This window comes from Chrysemys picta, chromosome 1 (assembly GCF_011386835.1).
Source record: "Chrysemys picta bellii isolate R12L10 chromosome 1, ASM1138683v2, whole genome shotgun sequence".
Lineage (NCBI taxonomy): Eukaryota > Metazoa > Chordata > Testudines > Emydidae > Chrysemys > Chrysemys picta.
The window spans coordinates 101,860,361-101,875,753 of NC_088791.1; the positions used below are offsets into that span (position 1 = coordinate 101,860,361).

The 15,393-nt window shown below is 39.8% G+C and overlaps 1 protein-coding gene across 1 annotated transcript in view; it reads left to right on the top strand.

Annotated features, from left to right (window-relative positions):
- Nucleotides 1–15,393, top strand: part of IGF1 (insulin like growth factor 1) — an 84,278-nt gene that overhangs the window by 50,255 nt on the left and 18,630 nt on the right. The window contains exon 3 of the mRNA XM_005303696.4: nt 8,864–9,045. Coding sequence (XP_005303753.1) covers nt 8,864–9,045 — 182 coding nt within the window. The remainder of the gene's footprint in view (nt 1–8,863; nt 9,046–15,393) is intronic.

A 15,393-nucleotide genomic window follows, 5' to 3' on the forward strand; every position in this document is an offset into this window, starting at 1 on the left:
GCCTCTATCCCCATCTAAATTGGATTTTGGGGGTCCGTGTTTTACTTGGATAGGCAGTGCCATCACCACTACCACAGAAAATTGTTATGCAGTACTTCATTGTTGTGAGAACAAATACAAGAAGAAGAGGATATGGTGTAATGTTAATTTATTCTATTGTAACAAGAATAGGGAATATATTCTCATTACAGTTGGAAGAATGCAATCCCAACATCCTCCATGGAAGCTGCACCATAGTATGCAACATTCTGTGAATTCAAATGTAACAATGATCTACTGGCTTCTGATTATCTTATCCTAGACCTTGATAAACCTGGCTATTCTCTTAGAAATGAATTTCTGTCCAGCAAAGCGTTTCTCTTGCCAAAGTATAATTTTTTTTTGGCACTGTCTATCACTTTCCAGTGCTGGAATCTGATCTAGGCTTGTAAATTGTGCTGTGCTGGCAAGGTTTTTACCCCCTGGAGAATTGTATTGGTCTAAAGCAATACATCATATTGTTTCCCAATTTTTTGTTAGTTTTTTTTTTTTTTAAGAATTCTAAAACTATAAAATTTTCACTTCATATCCCAGTGCAATATTACCCAAGCCTATAGGCCTTACTCTTCACATCAGCGCAACTGACTTTGGAAATTATCATGTGATGAATAATGGTTTTATCACATGTTTAGTAGACTTAAGGGCCTCCAAATAGCAGCTCTGTGCAGAGGCCATAGTGCAATGCAGCTATGTGTGAGGGTAAATTGTTACAAACTCTGTACTTTGGAAACAAGTTTAAGAGGGGTTGTTGGGTTTTCTTGGGGGTGGAGGGAATTAAGATTAAATATCCAATGAAGAGCAAAAAATTGTTTCTAAAAGCAGATTCCTCGGGGAAGAAAATTACCCTGTTCAATTATGTGGCAGGTTGTCTGGCAAACACTAACTAAAATTAAAAATTAACACAAACTGGAGACTAAATCCACATAGATAGAAGTAATAATTTCCTTCTAAGTGGATTTAGCCTAAGGTATGTTAATCTAGGTTTTCCAGAGCTGAAATACGTTTGATTTTGTTGTCTGTGTGGATTTCTCTATTCAAAACACAGTGACTTTTTTCTCATAAAGCCTAATTTGTGAGTCTTTATACACTTAATCCTGCCACAGCACAGGGGGATGGACTAGAGACCTCTTGAGGTCCCTTCCAGCCCTAAGTCTTTATGATTATATGATTCCTCAGGCAAAACTCTCAGTAAAGTCATATAACTTCATATGTTACATTGCTATGCCATCTGAGTGCTCATGCATTCCCAACAAAACTCTCTTAGGATTTGCAAAGACAAAACCCTTTACAATGAATTGAGATAATATCCCCTATTGTTTTACATTCAGAATGCAATGGAACCAAGTATCCTGCAAAGCAGTAGCTGCGTACAATCTAGTGCTCTCAATGTTAAAAAAAAATGCACAACACCCATTCAAATGTTACTAGTACATTTTGATAAAACTCATCCTTTAGTCTCATACATGTAAAAATGAGGCTTCAGAGCCAGTACATCCATTTATCATATATTTACAAATACAAATATATGCTCATTTTGGTGGATATAAACAAAATCCAAATTTGGCTCAACATATTAATTGTACAACACTCAATAAAACAAAAGCAAAATTGCAACTAAGTGTTCAGGGTTCGAAACAAGTGCAGTACATTTTTATTAAAATCAGCTTGCTTTGTTTGCTAGATTTAAGTTTTAAATAATTCCTAGTGTACAGGAACTTTGATAACAGGTAGCAAGATTTTTGTAAATCTTTCGTACCATCATCAAAACACAGACATTCCCTTTTGATTTAACACAGGCCTCTAGTTTTCCCAGTAGAGACTGGAAACCCTAAAGAAATGCCATAGAAGTAAACTCATGCAGAAGTTACAATGGGAACAATTTTGTCATCAACAGGGGCGTCATTGCAGAAAAATTCTGGGGGGCAAAGTTATGTCAGCATATAGAACATTATATGTGACAATATCATATCCTCAAAGTCACATGGAGTGAGGCAAAAAGTGGAAGACACACAGGCATATGAAAAGTCTGGTGGGTAGGAGGAACCAAGATAGAGGCCGGGGGGCAACTGCTCCTATTGCCAATAGCAAAGGATCCCCCTCATAGTCAAGATTTTCAAATGTGATTTTGGCACCTCATTGCTTAGGTGTCCAATATCAGACACCCAAAATTGGAGCACTCATAATCACTAGTCACATTTAAAAATCTTGGCTTTGCAGATTTGGCGATATTTAACTTGGATTTCATAATTTGCATTTTATGCTTAAAGTTAAGCATGTGCTTAGGTGGTTTCCTAAATTGGGATGGTTTCCTGAATCAGGGCCTAAACATCACTCTCAGCTTCTGCTCCAGTAATGACAAATACATTACTTATTACAGCACAGTGTGAAGATCTGGGTAATGATTCTGATTTGGGTGATGCCACAGTTCCTTCCAGAGCCCTTGTAGTAGTAAGGTTTCAGAGTAGCCCACAAAAGCTTATGATCAAATAAATTTGTTAGTCTCTAAGGTGCCACAAGTATTCCTTTCTTTTTGTAGCAGTGAGCTAGCTCTGTGTTTCTGCTGAACTATTTTTCATGACATTTCTCACTGTTAATATTACCAGTGCAGTTTCTAATCCTCAGAGGAGGTCTAGATGGCAGGATGGTTAAACCTTCTGTAGCTGTCTACACTAGAGCTCCCAATATTGCTACTACCAGTAGAGCTGAACTGTGGCCTCAGCAGTGAGAAATTTGCTGCAAAAAGAAGAGTCTAGCATAGAGAAGGCCCTACTAAATTACTTCTCGGCCACGCATTGTTTAAAGGGAAGTTCTGTTATTACAGAAGCCAGCTGTTTAACCATTGGAATTCTATAACTTGGCTCATTTTCAAAAAACAGCAGAATACTTTGCTACAGTAGATTCAATGGTAGCCAAAAATTCTATTAAATAAACTTTGACCTACATGATATGAAACCTCTTTGGAGCGAACAGCTGACAAAAAAGGAAAAAAACCTCCAAGGACATGAGTATACATCAGCAAAAAGGAATTCCTAGGACTGTTACATGTCCAAAGGCATCATTCTGAAGGTTGAGTAAATATAAGGAACTGTTTGATGGCAGCCAGAGAGCAGTTTTGAAGTTGAGTCAGAATGAAAGGGAAGAACAGTTTGGGTGAGCAGGACTGGATACGTCATACTGGCATATCAGGATCAATCAGTATTTTTAGGCAATCCTGGCTTTTAGGTAACAGATTACAATATGAGCAACAAAAGGTTAGGGAGCTCATTCCCTTGAATGAACTCCCCTTCAGACCATTTCCTTTTATTATAAAATTTCTTATGAACAGAACAACGGATGTTGCATGTGTAGGCCTTCTTGCCTTTTTAAGATAATTTCTCATGCTGTTCACTTGGGTAGGGCCTGATCCAGGAAAGCACTCCAAGCACATGCTTAAGTCTATCCCCAGTTAGGAAACCACTAAAGCACATGCTTAACTTTAATGAGACTTAAGCATGTGCTTGAAGTTCAGTGCATGTTTTAGTGCTTTGCTGAACAGGAGCAAGAGGGCCTGATCCTGCAGTCCTTTTGCAGGATCAGACAAAAAGTTACCATTAAAGGAAAAGGTTAGTGTAAGAAATGTTCTGATACGTCTGCATAATAGCTAATTGGCTCTGGTAAAGAACCAGGGATACTGTTATCGTCTCAGGAAAATTCATAAGACACTGTCATTCACAGGACCTGTAGTCAGTGAAGGGAACTTGGTTCTATACCCAACTTGACTGATGATTTATAGGAGTATTTGACAAGTGACTTAATCTTATTGTGCCTCAATTTCTTATCTGGAGAGAATAATATTTACCTACCTCCTAGGGTTGTTGTGAGGCTTTATTGTTTGTGATATCTTTTCATGAAAGGCACTAAAGAAGTATTAAATGTTATGATTATCGCTGAAATCTCATAGCATTTAGATAGATGAAAAACGATGGTGACTTTCCCAGTGACTCAGATATTATGGTGATAAGGACCGTATAAGACTTTGTCTACTCTTGCAGCAGCATGTGGGATACATGTAGCTCCATGTCACCGTGAAAGGAAGTCTAAGTCCACACTGTGAAAGTCTGTGGCAAGGAGGAGGCAGCAGGGAAAGGGTCCAGCAGTGGGGAGCTGCCAGAACCTTTGCCTACTGCCTTTTCCCAGTACCAGAGCTTATCACTGCAGTAGGGAAAGACTCCAGCAGTGGGGAGGTAGCGGCACACTACACTGATAAAAATAGCAGTGTAGATACAGAACGTGCTGCTTGGGCGTGTAGACAGCCATGTAAGGTATATACCATAGGGTTCTGGTGTGTCTCTATTGTACTCACCTAAGCAGTGTCTCACTGTCTACACTGCTATTTATACCAGTGCTAGCGGGGTGTGCTTTGTCTGTACTCTACATACCTTAAGAAGATAAACAGAATGACTGAGAACAGACTGACTTTTTGATGATGATTCCCTGGTCCTAAGCACCCTCTCAGAACCATGTTGTTCAGCTCATTTAAACCCTGATGCAGCAAAGCATTCGAGCATGTGCTTAACTTTAAGTACATGTTTACATCCAACCCCATTCAGCAAAGCACATTTCAATGGGGCGTAATTGTGTGTTTGAAGTTAAGCACATGCTTAATGGCTTTTCTGAATAAGAATGGACGTAGGTACATGTTTTAGTGCTTTGCTAAAACAGGGCCTTACTCTGAAGACAGCAGCCATGGCTACCATGAATTGGTTCTGTTTTTTGGCAGCGTGGGGGGGAGGGATAGCTCAGTGGTTTGAGCATTGGCCTGCTTAAACCCAGGGTTGTGAGTTCAGTCCTTGAGGGGGCCACCTAGGGATCTGGGGCAAAATCAGTGCTAGTGAAGGCAGGGGGCTGGACTCAATGACCTTTCTGGGTCCCTTCCAGCTCTATGAGATAGATATATCTCTATATATTAATGTAATTTCTCTTCTTTTCTAGACAAAAAAGGCATACGACTCAAATTGCAATTAATAAACAGTGTGTCAGTGAACATATTATTCTGACTGTTTATTAGTAATTCAGTAGCGCCCAGAGGACCCAGTCAGGATTAGAGCTTTCTAGGTACTGTAAAAACACATATCAAGTGAAAAATAAAGTTCTTGACCTCAAAATTTTACAACCTAAATTAAAACAAGACACAACAGATTTGTTAAAATCACAGTCTGTGCATGGGCAATATGTAAAGTGAAAAAAGCTAAATTTTATAAATAAACTAGTTTCTATGAATAGTTTGATGATCTGTGTCAGTGAGAGTTACACAGGCACTTCCAGGGACAGAATTTAACCTGCAATTATTTAAATGTAAAATAAGTCAGAGAGAATCTGAGGGTATGTCTATAATACCCGCCGGATCGGCGGGCAGCGATTGATCCAGCGGGGGTCGATTTATCGTGTCTAGTCTAGATTTGATAAATCCACCCTCGAGCACTCTCCCGTCAACTCCTGTACTCCACCAGGCCAAGACGCGCAGGCAGAGTCGACGGGAGAGTGTCAGCAGTCGACTCACCGCAGTGAAGACACCGCGGTGAGTAGATCTAAGTACGTCGACTTCAGCTATGTTATTCATGTAGCTGAAGTTGCATAACTTAGATCGATTCCCGCACCCCCCCCCCCCATGTAGACCAGGGCTGAGACAGCTCCCAGTACCAGGTAAAGTAAGAGCCACTCTATTTTTGACTCCTAAACACTAAGTTCTATAAAATAAGTTATGCTGAGGAGATCAAGTTAGAAAGCTTCAGAATCAAGTCTTGCATATCTCACAGGTAGTAGTGTTCCTTACTGGGTGAAAATAATCTAGATAATCCTTTAAAAATTTCTTTATCTCTGCACATTTATAAGACATATCAATGGTACACACACAAACACACCAAAAAAAACAACCCTACATCATAAAATATTACTATAATCTAATACTGGCTGGCTGTCCTGTTTATCCTTATGAAACAAATAATTTAGCAGAGAATGTACAGTATAGAGGTCCTCAGTGGATTACAATGTACTAAATAAGCATGTTTTTCTTTTTCTTTAATTTATAATCCCTGGAAAAGGATGTTTAAAAAAAACCTATTGTTTAAGTTTACAAAGCTCACAGGGACAGTTAGTTCTGAGCTGACAGTATCCCTGGCTAAAAAGTTAGACATATTTTATCACTAAAAAAAATCTTTTCTTTTATTGATGTACTATGGTCTCAGAGGCTCTTGATCAGTGATTATTTGTTTTAATCACAAAGGAGTACAAACTGTACTATCTTCCCCAAACTGACAACCCCAGGATGTCTTTATGCCTCCAGAATTTACTGTAAAAGGGCAAGAAGCAAAATTTTCCCAATGAAAAACTAAATTAATCAACTTTGTGATAGTCTCACTCTTCATCCAGGCTAAGTCCCTTGTCCCTTCCTAAAACTCAGTCTCCTGACAGTGCAACTGGATGTCGTCACTGTGTAGTAGTAGTAAAACTACAGGCCCAGCAAAGAGAGGGCTGCTCCATGCCCAATTCCCTGCCTGGTGTCAAAGAGTGGAGAGAAAAGCAGAAACTAGCCAAGAAATCAAAAAAAGAAAGTCAGAAAGAAGGAAGACATGGATCAGAAGGAGAGAAAAGTAGAAGTGGATGTTGTCAGGATTTTAATAACATTACTGTTGGTTAGAGCTGGATTAATACTGCAAAACATTTTCTGTGACCATCAATTTGAGTTATTAAGTGGATTCATTTCTGCTGCATTGGTTCCCCTGTTGTATTCACACTGGGTAAACATTAGTGGAATCAAGTTGTACTTTCGCAAACATTTAATGGGCAAACACTGCCTCGTTCACAGAGCACACACTTATCGCAACTGATCAGTGACCATAGGGTACAATAAGCAGCAAACAGTATGCAATACCAGTCCTGTTTCATACATTGTGTCGCAATCATACAATGTTAGGTAGCAGTATACAGCATTCCCTCACTCACCATGCACCTTAATGCTTACTGCTTTTACAGCATTTTACTGGTTAGTGCTAACTCAACCTTACTTTCTATTGCTTACTGTTTTCTGATTAAACCATATCTTACAGTCTGTAGAAATTCACTATATTTCCCCCCTTTACACTTAATTTTAGCCTCACATGCAGGCTCAATGAAGCCCCCTTTTGTTTAAAATGTTAGGAAATAGTATCTTAACAGCACTATCCAATATTTTAAAGAAACTACTATACATTACCTATCTATAAAAAGAGGAATAAGGACATCCCATGGAATTATAGACCAGTCAGCTTAGATAATGGAGCAAATAATCAAACAATCAAGGTAAGCACCTATCAATAAGGTGATAAGTAATAGTCAACATGAATTCGTCAAGAACAAATCATGTCAAACCAACCTAATATTCTTCTTTGACCGGGTAGCAAGCCGGGATAGCGGGGAAGCAGTACATGTGATATAATTCAACTTTAGTAAGGCTTTTGATACGGTCTTACCTGACCTTCTCATAAACAAACTAGAGAAATACAATCTAGATGAACCTACTATACAGTGGGTGCACAACTGGTTGGAAAATCAGACTCAGAGTGTAGTTATTAATGGTTCATAATCAAGCTGGAAGGGCATATTGAGTGGGGTCCTGCAGAGATCTGTTCTGGGTCTGGTTTTATTCAGTATCTTCATAATGATTTGGATAAATGGCATACCAAATACACTTGTAAAATTTGTGGATGATACCAAGCTGGGAGGGTTGCAAACGCACTGGAGGACAGGATTAGAATTCAAAATGGTCTTGACAAACTGGAGAAATGGTCTGAAATAAGTAGGATGAAATTCAATAAGAACAAATTGTTCGCCTTAACCACTGAGGACAGGACAAGAAGCAATGGGCTTAAATTGCAGCAAAGGAGATTTAGGTTAGACATTAGGAAAACTTCCTAACTTTAAGGGTAGTTAAGCACAGGGACAAATTACCTAGGGTGGCAGTGGAATCTCTGGGCTTGCACACACTAGCGCTTACTTTTCTATAACTTAAGTTGCTCAGGGAAAAGCCACCCCTGAGCGACATAAGTTACATCTAGCTAAGCGCCGGTGTGGACAGTGCTATGTGAGCAGGAGAAGCTATTGCCGCTCAGGGAGGTGGAGTAATTATGCTGACCGGAGAGCTCTCTCCCGTTGGCACAAAGCATCTGCTCTAGCAGCGCTAGAGTGGCACAGCTACATCGGTAGCCATTCTAGTGTAGCCACTGTAGCCATTCTAGTGTAGACTAGCCCAAAGTCGTTGGAGGTTTTTAAGAGCAGGTTAGACAAACACCTGTCAGAGCTGGTCTAGATAATACTTAGTACTGCCTCAGTGCAAGGGACTGGACTAGATGACCTATCAAGGTCCCTTCCAGTCCTAATTTTCTATGATTTTTATGAACAAACTATGATCTTTAATCACCCCTAATTCTACCAATTCAAAGTCAGTTTTCACCCACATGATGACAGGTACATTGCCAAATTTAAGCTTCCTACCCTCAACCTCTTTAGTGCTAAAATAGTTCCAAAAACATTTTTACAACATTTTTATAATAAGAAAATATATGGTTTTTCTCAATGGTTAAAATAAAATAGCTCTTAGGCACAGACAAAGCCTGGACATTTTCAGGTGAATGATTCAGAGAGTTATGAGCAACGAAGAAAGGATCTTAGAATGGAAACACATAGGCAGCCTTAACTACAGCTATCACCAGTATTCCAGCTATAATAATGCAGCCTATCATAGGAGTGCTACTGAGGCTTTTGCATTTTTTCCCCAACAATAAAACTCTCCCATTTGTGTTGTGTGCAGGTAAGCCAACAGGGTATGGATCCAGCAGTAGACGTTTACACCACAAGGGAATAGTGGATGAATGCTGCTTCCAGAGCTGTGACCTGAGGAGGCTGGAAATGTACTGCGCTCCTATCAAGCCACCCAAATCTGCACGCTCTGTACGTGCTCAGCGCCACACTGATATGCCAAAAGCACAAAGGGTAGGAGATTTTACTCAAGCCTGGTCATGTAGCAAGTAATATGTGTTTTAACTAATAAGGAAAAGCATCATGATTGTGAATCTTATTTAAAATATCCCCTAGATTTCAAATATAGGTTTCAAAGATTTAGTGGCACTTTTGGAAAGTAATGTCTGTCAAGGGAATGCCTGGTTCCTTGAATATGGAGTATTTCACCTCTAAGTTATCTACAGAGTAAAACAGAAAGGAGCATAAGCTCTGGCAAGTCAAGTGTAAAATTATAATTAGCCAGGAGAAGAAAAAATTTGAAGAGTAACTAGCAAAAGACTCAAAAACTAACACCAAAAAGTACATCAGAAGCAGGAAGCCTGCCAAACAATCAGTGGGGCCACTGGATGATTGAGATGCTCAAGGAGCACTCAAGGAAGATAAGGCCATTGCAGAGAAGTTAAATGAATTCTTTGTATCGGTCTTCACTGAAGAGAATGTGAGGGAGATTCCCACACCTAAGCCATTCTTTTTAGGTGACAGATCTGAAGAAAAATCTGAGATTGAGGTGCCAATTGGGGAGGTTTGAGAACAAGTTGATAAATTAAGCAGTAATAAGTCACCAGGACCAGATGGTATCCACCCAATAGTTCTGAAGGAACTCAAATATGAAATTGGAGAACTACTAATTATGGTATAAAGAACAGGAGTACTTGTGGCACCTTAGAGACTAACAAATTTATTTGAGCATAAGCATCCAATGAAGTGGCCCATGAAAGCTTATGCTCAAATAAATGTGTTAGTCTCTAAGGTGCCACAAGTACTCCTGTTCTTTTTATGGATACAGACTAACACGGCTGCTACTCTGAAACCTGTAATTATGGTATGTAACCTATCAATTAAATCAGATTCTGTACCAGATGACTGGAGGATAGCTGATGTGACACAAATTCTTTAAAAAGACTCCAGAGACAATCCTGGCAATTACAGGCCAATAAGCCTAACTTCATGGCCAGGCAAATTGGTTGAAACTATAGTACAGAATTATCAGACACATAGATGAACACAGGTTTCTGGGGAAGATTCAACAGAGCTTTTGTAAAGGGAAATCATGACTCACCAATCTATTAGAATTCTTTGAGGGGGTCAGCAAATATGGACAAGGGTGATTCAGTGGCTATAGTGTACTTGGACTTTCAGAAAGCCTTTGACAAGGTCCCTCGCCAAAGGCTCTTAAGCAAAGTAAGCAGTCATGGGATAAGAGGGAAGGACCTCTCATGGATTAGTAACTGGTTAAAAGACAGGAAACAAAGAATAGGAATAAATAGTCAGTTTTCCAAATGGAGAGAGGTAAATGGTGGTGTCCCCCCAGAGGCTGTACTGGGACCAGTGATGTTCAACATATTCATAAAAGATCTGGAAAAAGGGATAAACAATGAGGTGGCAAAATTTGCAGATGATACAAACTTACTCAAGATAGTTAAGTCCACAGCAGACTGTGAAGAGTTACAAGGGGATCTCACAAAACTGGGTAACAAAATGGCAAATGAAATTCAATGTTGATAAATGAAAGAAATGCACAATTGAAAACATAATCCCAACTATACATAGAAAGTGATAGGATCTAAATTAGCAGTTATCAGTCAAGAAAGAGATCTTGGAGTCATTGTGAATAGCTCTCTGAAAACATCTCCTCAAAGTGCAGCAGCTGTCAAAAAAGATAACAGAATGTTATGAACCTTTAGGAAAGGAATAGATAATAAAACAGAAAATATCATAATGACACTATATAAATCCATGGTTTGCTCAGAGCTTGAATACTTTGTGCAGTTCTGGTTGCCCCATCTCAAAAAAGATATATTAGAATTGAGAAGGGCAACAAAAATGATTAAGGGTATGGAACAGCTTCTATATGACGAGAGATTAATAAGATTGGGATTTTTCAGCTTGGAAAAGAGACCACTAAGGGGGGGATATGCTAGAGAAATATAAAATTATGAATGGTGTGGAAAAAGTGAATAAGGAAGTGTTATTTACTCCTTCACATAACACAAGAACCATCATGTTTAAAGCAAACAAAAGGAAGTACTTCTCTACACAACGCACAATCAACCTGTGGAACTTGTTGTCAAGAGATGTTGTGAAAGTCAAAACTATAACAGGGTTCAAAAAAGAATTAGATAAATTCATGGAGGATAGGTCCATCAATGGCTATTAGCCAAGATGGTCAGGGAAGCAATTCCATGCTCTGGGTGTCCCTACCCTCTGACTGCCAGAAGCTGGGAGTGGACAACCGGGGATGGATCACTCCATGATGGCCTGTTCTATTCATTCCCTCTGAAGCACCTGGCATTGGCCACTGTCAGAAGACAGGATACTGCGACAGGACCCGGGGTCAGACCCAGTATGGCCATTCTTATGTTCTTAATTTCTTACGTTACCAATTCATCACTGTCCAAATGTAATCAGATGGCTACTGTGGATCTACTGAAAGTGAGTTTATAACCTCACTCCGGATCCCATTGGACAAGTATTCACATCATAAAACCATCACTACTGTTGGCAGTAAGTGCCATTTTCAATAGAGAAGCCAAACACTACATGATCATGAACTGATCTCCTCAGAACTCTCTCACTATCTCAGAACAGAGGCACAATGAGGGGACATTAAGGAAGAAGCTTTCACTTCAACTGCCCAAGCGTGCTGTGTCTACTCTGTAAATTAATAGATGACTTTAGTCTCCAAAGCTGTAGTTCTGGCATTTTTCCCCAAAACCAAATTAATTTAATATTCACCACAGCTATTATATACAGACATAAATGATGTCCACTGATTCCTTGTTTTGGTCTTGCTCTCCATTATTATTTCACATATACATTACCCTAGCACTCTGAGTCCCCATAATTATTATTTGTGTCGCAGTTGTGCCTAGAGGCTCCATCTAGGATTGGGGCCCTATTGGGCTAAGTGCTGTACATGTATGTAGTAAAAGATGTCCCTGCCCTGATGAGCTTACAATATAAATGACCCTAAGTAAGCTGCCCATGGCCACTGTCACATCTGGACATGTCTCCACCTTGGTCTCCTGTTTTGGCCTCTGAGCATCTCTCCTTTATGTGTTACTTGCCTTTTACATTGTGCAGCACATCTTCTGGGGTTAGGCCTGTCTGCCCAGGCCATTTGACTGAGTACAGTGTGCAGTGGCCTGGTGTCACAACTGTATCCTGTAGGACCCTCTCTGCAAAGTTACATGAAGGATTTTTTCTCCTTAAAGACAGAATCCAAATTGACAGCTGAATTCATAATAATACCAACAGTAGTGAGAAAAGGATTTAAATTAAATCAAATTAAATAAAAATGAATGGTCAGCTTATTGAGATTTATACTTTGCAAAAGTTAAAGCTGATAAAGCATTTTCAGTGAAAGTTACAGAAGAGCAAACTAGAATTTATATACACCTCTACCCCGATATAACACAACCCAATATAACACGGATTCGGATATAATGCGGTAAAGCAGTGCTCTGGGGGGGTGGAGCTGCATACTCCTGTGGATCAAAGCAAGTTCAATATAACACGGTTTCACCTATAACGCGGTAAGATTTTTTGGCTCCCGAAGACAACGTTATATCGAGGTAGAGGTGTAGTCCTAAAAACAAATTCAAAGGTCTGAATGTCTTTTCAGAAATGCAACATCCTGCTTTTTTGAGAGAAAGCAAGCCCTGTCCCACCTCTTCTCCAAGGCTTTTTCAACGCTTTGAAGAAATGGCTCTGTAATACTTGCTGAGAGACAACCACAGAGATGTACCTCCCACTATGAATGTATGAGGAGGAGTCTTCTCCAGGCAGAGATCAACCATAGAGCAGCAACCTATGTGGTTTCTGTATGTCCCAGCACTCATTGCCTTGGGAAAAAAAGAAGAGAAGAACTATGGCAACTCCTCTTTGTGCTCCACACCCTTATGACCTCAGGAGATGGAGAAAAAACAATCTCACCATGGTTGAAGGGAGAGAAGATTCCCAGCAGCTCCCTACTGGTTCCCCATGACACACCTCCTCCTGAGGGCCACAAGAACAATCAGTCACCCTCTAGACAGCTCTCCTCTCCACACAAACAGAAGATGGGGCCGCTCTCATCACCTTGGAACACACTTCTCCTCACAAAGGGAAGAAGGATTAGCAGAAAGGTCCTCACATCCTCCTAGGGTGACCAAATGTCCCGATTTTATAGGGACAGTCCCAATTTTTGGATCTTTTTCTTATATAGGCTCCTATTACCCCCCCGTCCCGATTTTTCACACTTGCTGTCTGGTCACCCTACATCCTCCCAAAACCTAAAGTATGATCCTAAGGGAGGGAGAGCTTGGAGGAGGATACTGGAAGAAGAAAAAAGTGGGTGAAGGGGAGGGATTATTGAGAGAACCAGGAGGGGGAAGAGAGCACGATGGGAGGGAAAAGGAGAGGGAGAATGAAGTCTGGGGAAAGGAAAGCCAGAAGAAAGTGGGAGATAAGCAGGGGGAAATGGGGACAGAAGAAGAGGGAGGGAAGAAGAAAGAGAGAGCACACTCTGGGGAAGAAAGAAGAGAGGATGGATTGATTAAGGGACCTGAGAGGAAGAGAGAGAATACATGGAAAGACTGAAAGAGAACAGAAGAAGGAGGCGGAGAGAGAACTCAAGGAAACCAAGAGAAAGGGAATCACTTACCAGAACAACAGAAAAAGTTGGAGTTCGAAAAATGGGAGAGAAAAAAAAATCTGTGCAAGAAAGAGAAAATAAATAAGGGGAAACTTGGGGGGGGGAAGAGAGTTGAAAAGAGGCAGTCGGAAAAACGATGACAAAATGGAGGTGAACGAAGAACAATCTGAGAGAAAAATTAACTGAAATGTTTGCTAAGCATTAAGCATGGGGAAAATCAGACTGACAAAAGAGACAGAGAAAGAGATGGAAGGAATGAAACTCAGATCTACAACAGATGAAGGGATAAAGTAGAGGGAAAGGGGGGAAATGTAAAAAGAAAGCAAAACAAAGACAAATTGAACATTTTTAGAAGAATGCTTTATATAAAGTTTGATGAGACAAACTTTCCTCTGCCTGATGACAGCCACCAAAATTGGTGAGCTTCTTTCTCCCTTAATCCTCCATTCATCTATGTTAACTACTGCCATGAAATGAAAATAAGCATGAGAAATATTTTAACAGCGGATTCTCCTACAGCACATAGGCTAGAGAGTTCAAAATGCAATTAACATACTGCAGACTTTGGAAAGAAGGATGAATAGGAACTTGTAGAAATAATATGCATCTAGATGTTATAACTGAAAAGCAAGTTTTATATGTATTTAAATAAAAAGGACAGTTATACTATATAATGGCTTTTATAGGTGGTGGAGTTAGTGTTTGAAAAACACCATTTTTATGAACCACTTAAACTAATGTAATATGTGTTTTTATTGTTCCTTGCATGGAATAGCTTTTCCAAAACTGTGGTACCTAGGGAAAATTTAATTGGAGCATGAATTCAAGCTCTTACAAATGCAAAGCCAGAATGCCAAAATAAATAGAGATGTAGGATATTTCAAAGCTCATGCAGCTTCCGGGACTTCAGTCTCTAGGGCTGTCAATGCAGGACTTTTCATGAACATAAATTCACTTTGAAATAAAAAAATTAATAAATACAAGCTCACAGACCTTCAGATTTTATATAGCATACAGATGAAACAACAGAAAACATGGCAAGCAATTGATTTTTGTAATAGGTACATTTTCAGATTTAATAAATTTCACAGCTTTTGCAGTCAACTTTGGAAGTGTCCATTGGAGAAGGCAAGGTTAATAAACTAATGAGGTTCAGGTCTTTTCCTCTAATGCATGCCATATATGAATATATTTAGCTGATTGTTAATCCAGGATCTGGCATTCTCATTTTAGTGTATCAAATTAATTATGTTAAATGGGAAAAGATTTTTTGGGGTTGTGCACAATTTCTTTATCTGCTTTAGAATACCGATTGCATAGTTCCTCAACACAAGCCTGCTCCAAAGCCCACTGAAGCCAATGGGAGTCTTTCCAATGACTTCAGTGGGCTCTGAAGCAGGCCCTCTGGGTCAGATCCTGAAGTTCTTGCTTACGCCCTAATCTTGCAAGCATATCCTGTGTCCGTACAGAGCCCCGCTCACTTCAGTGGGCCTCTGTGTGGGCACAAAGATTCTCCTGTGCAGAATAGCTTGAAAGAATGGGACCTTAGGGCTGACAATTCTTATTCAAGCATATCTCCGGTTGAAGTCAAAGAGGGACTTGCCTAAATAAAAACTGAATAAGGAATTTGAGGATTTGACCCCATATTTGCCCACCTACATAAAGACACAGTTGAAGATTTTTTT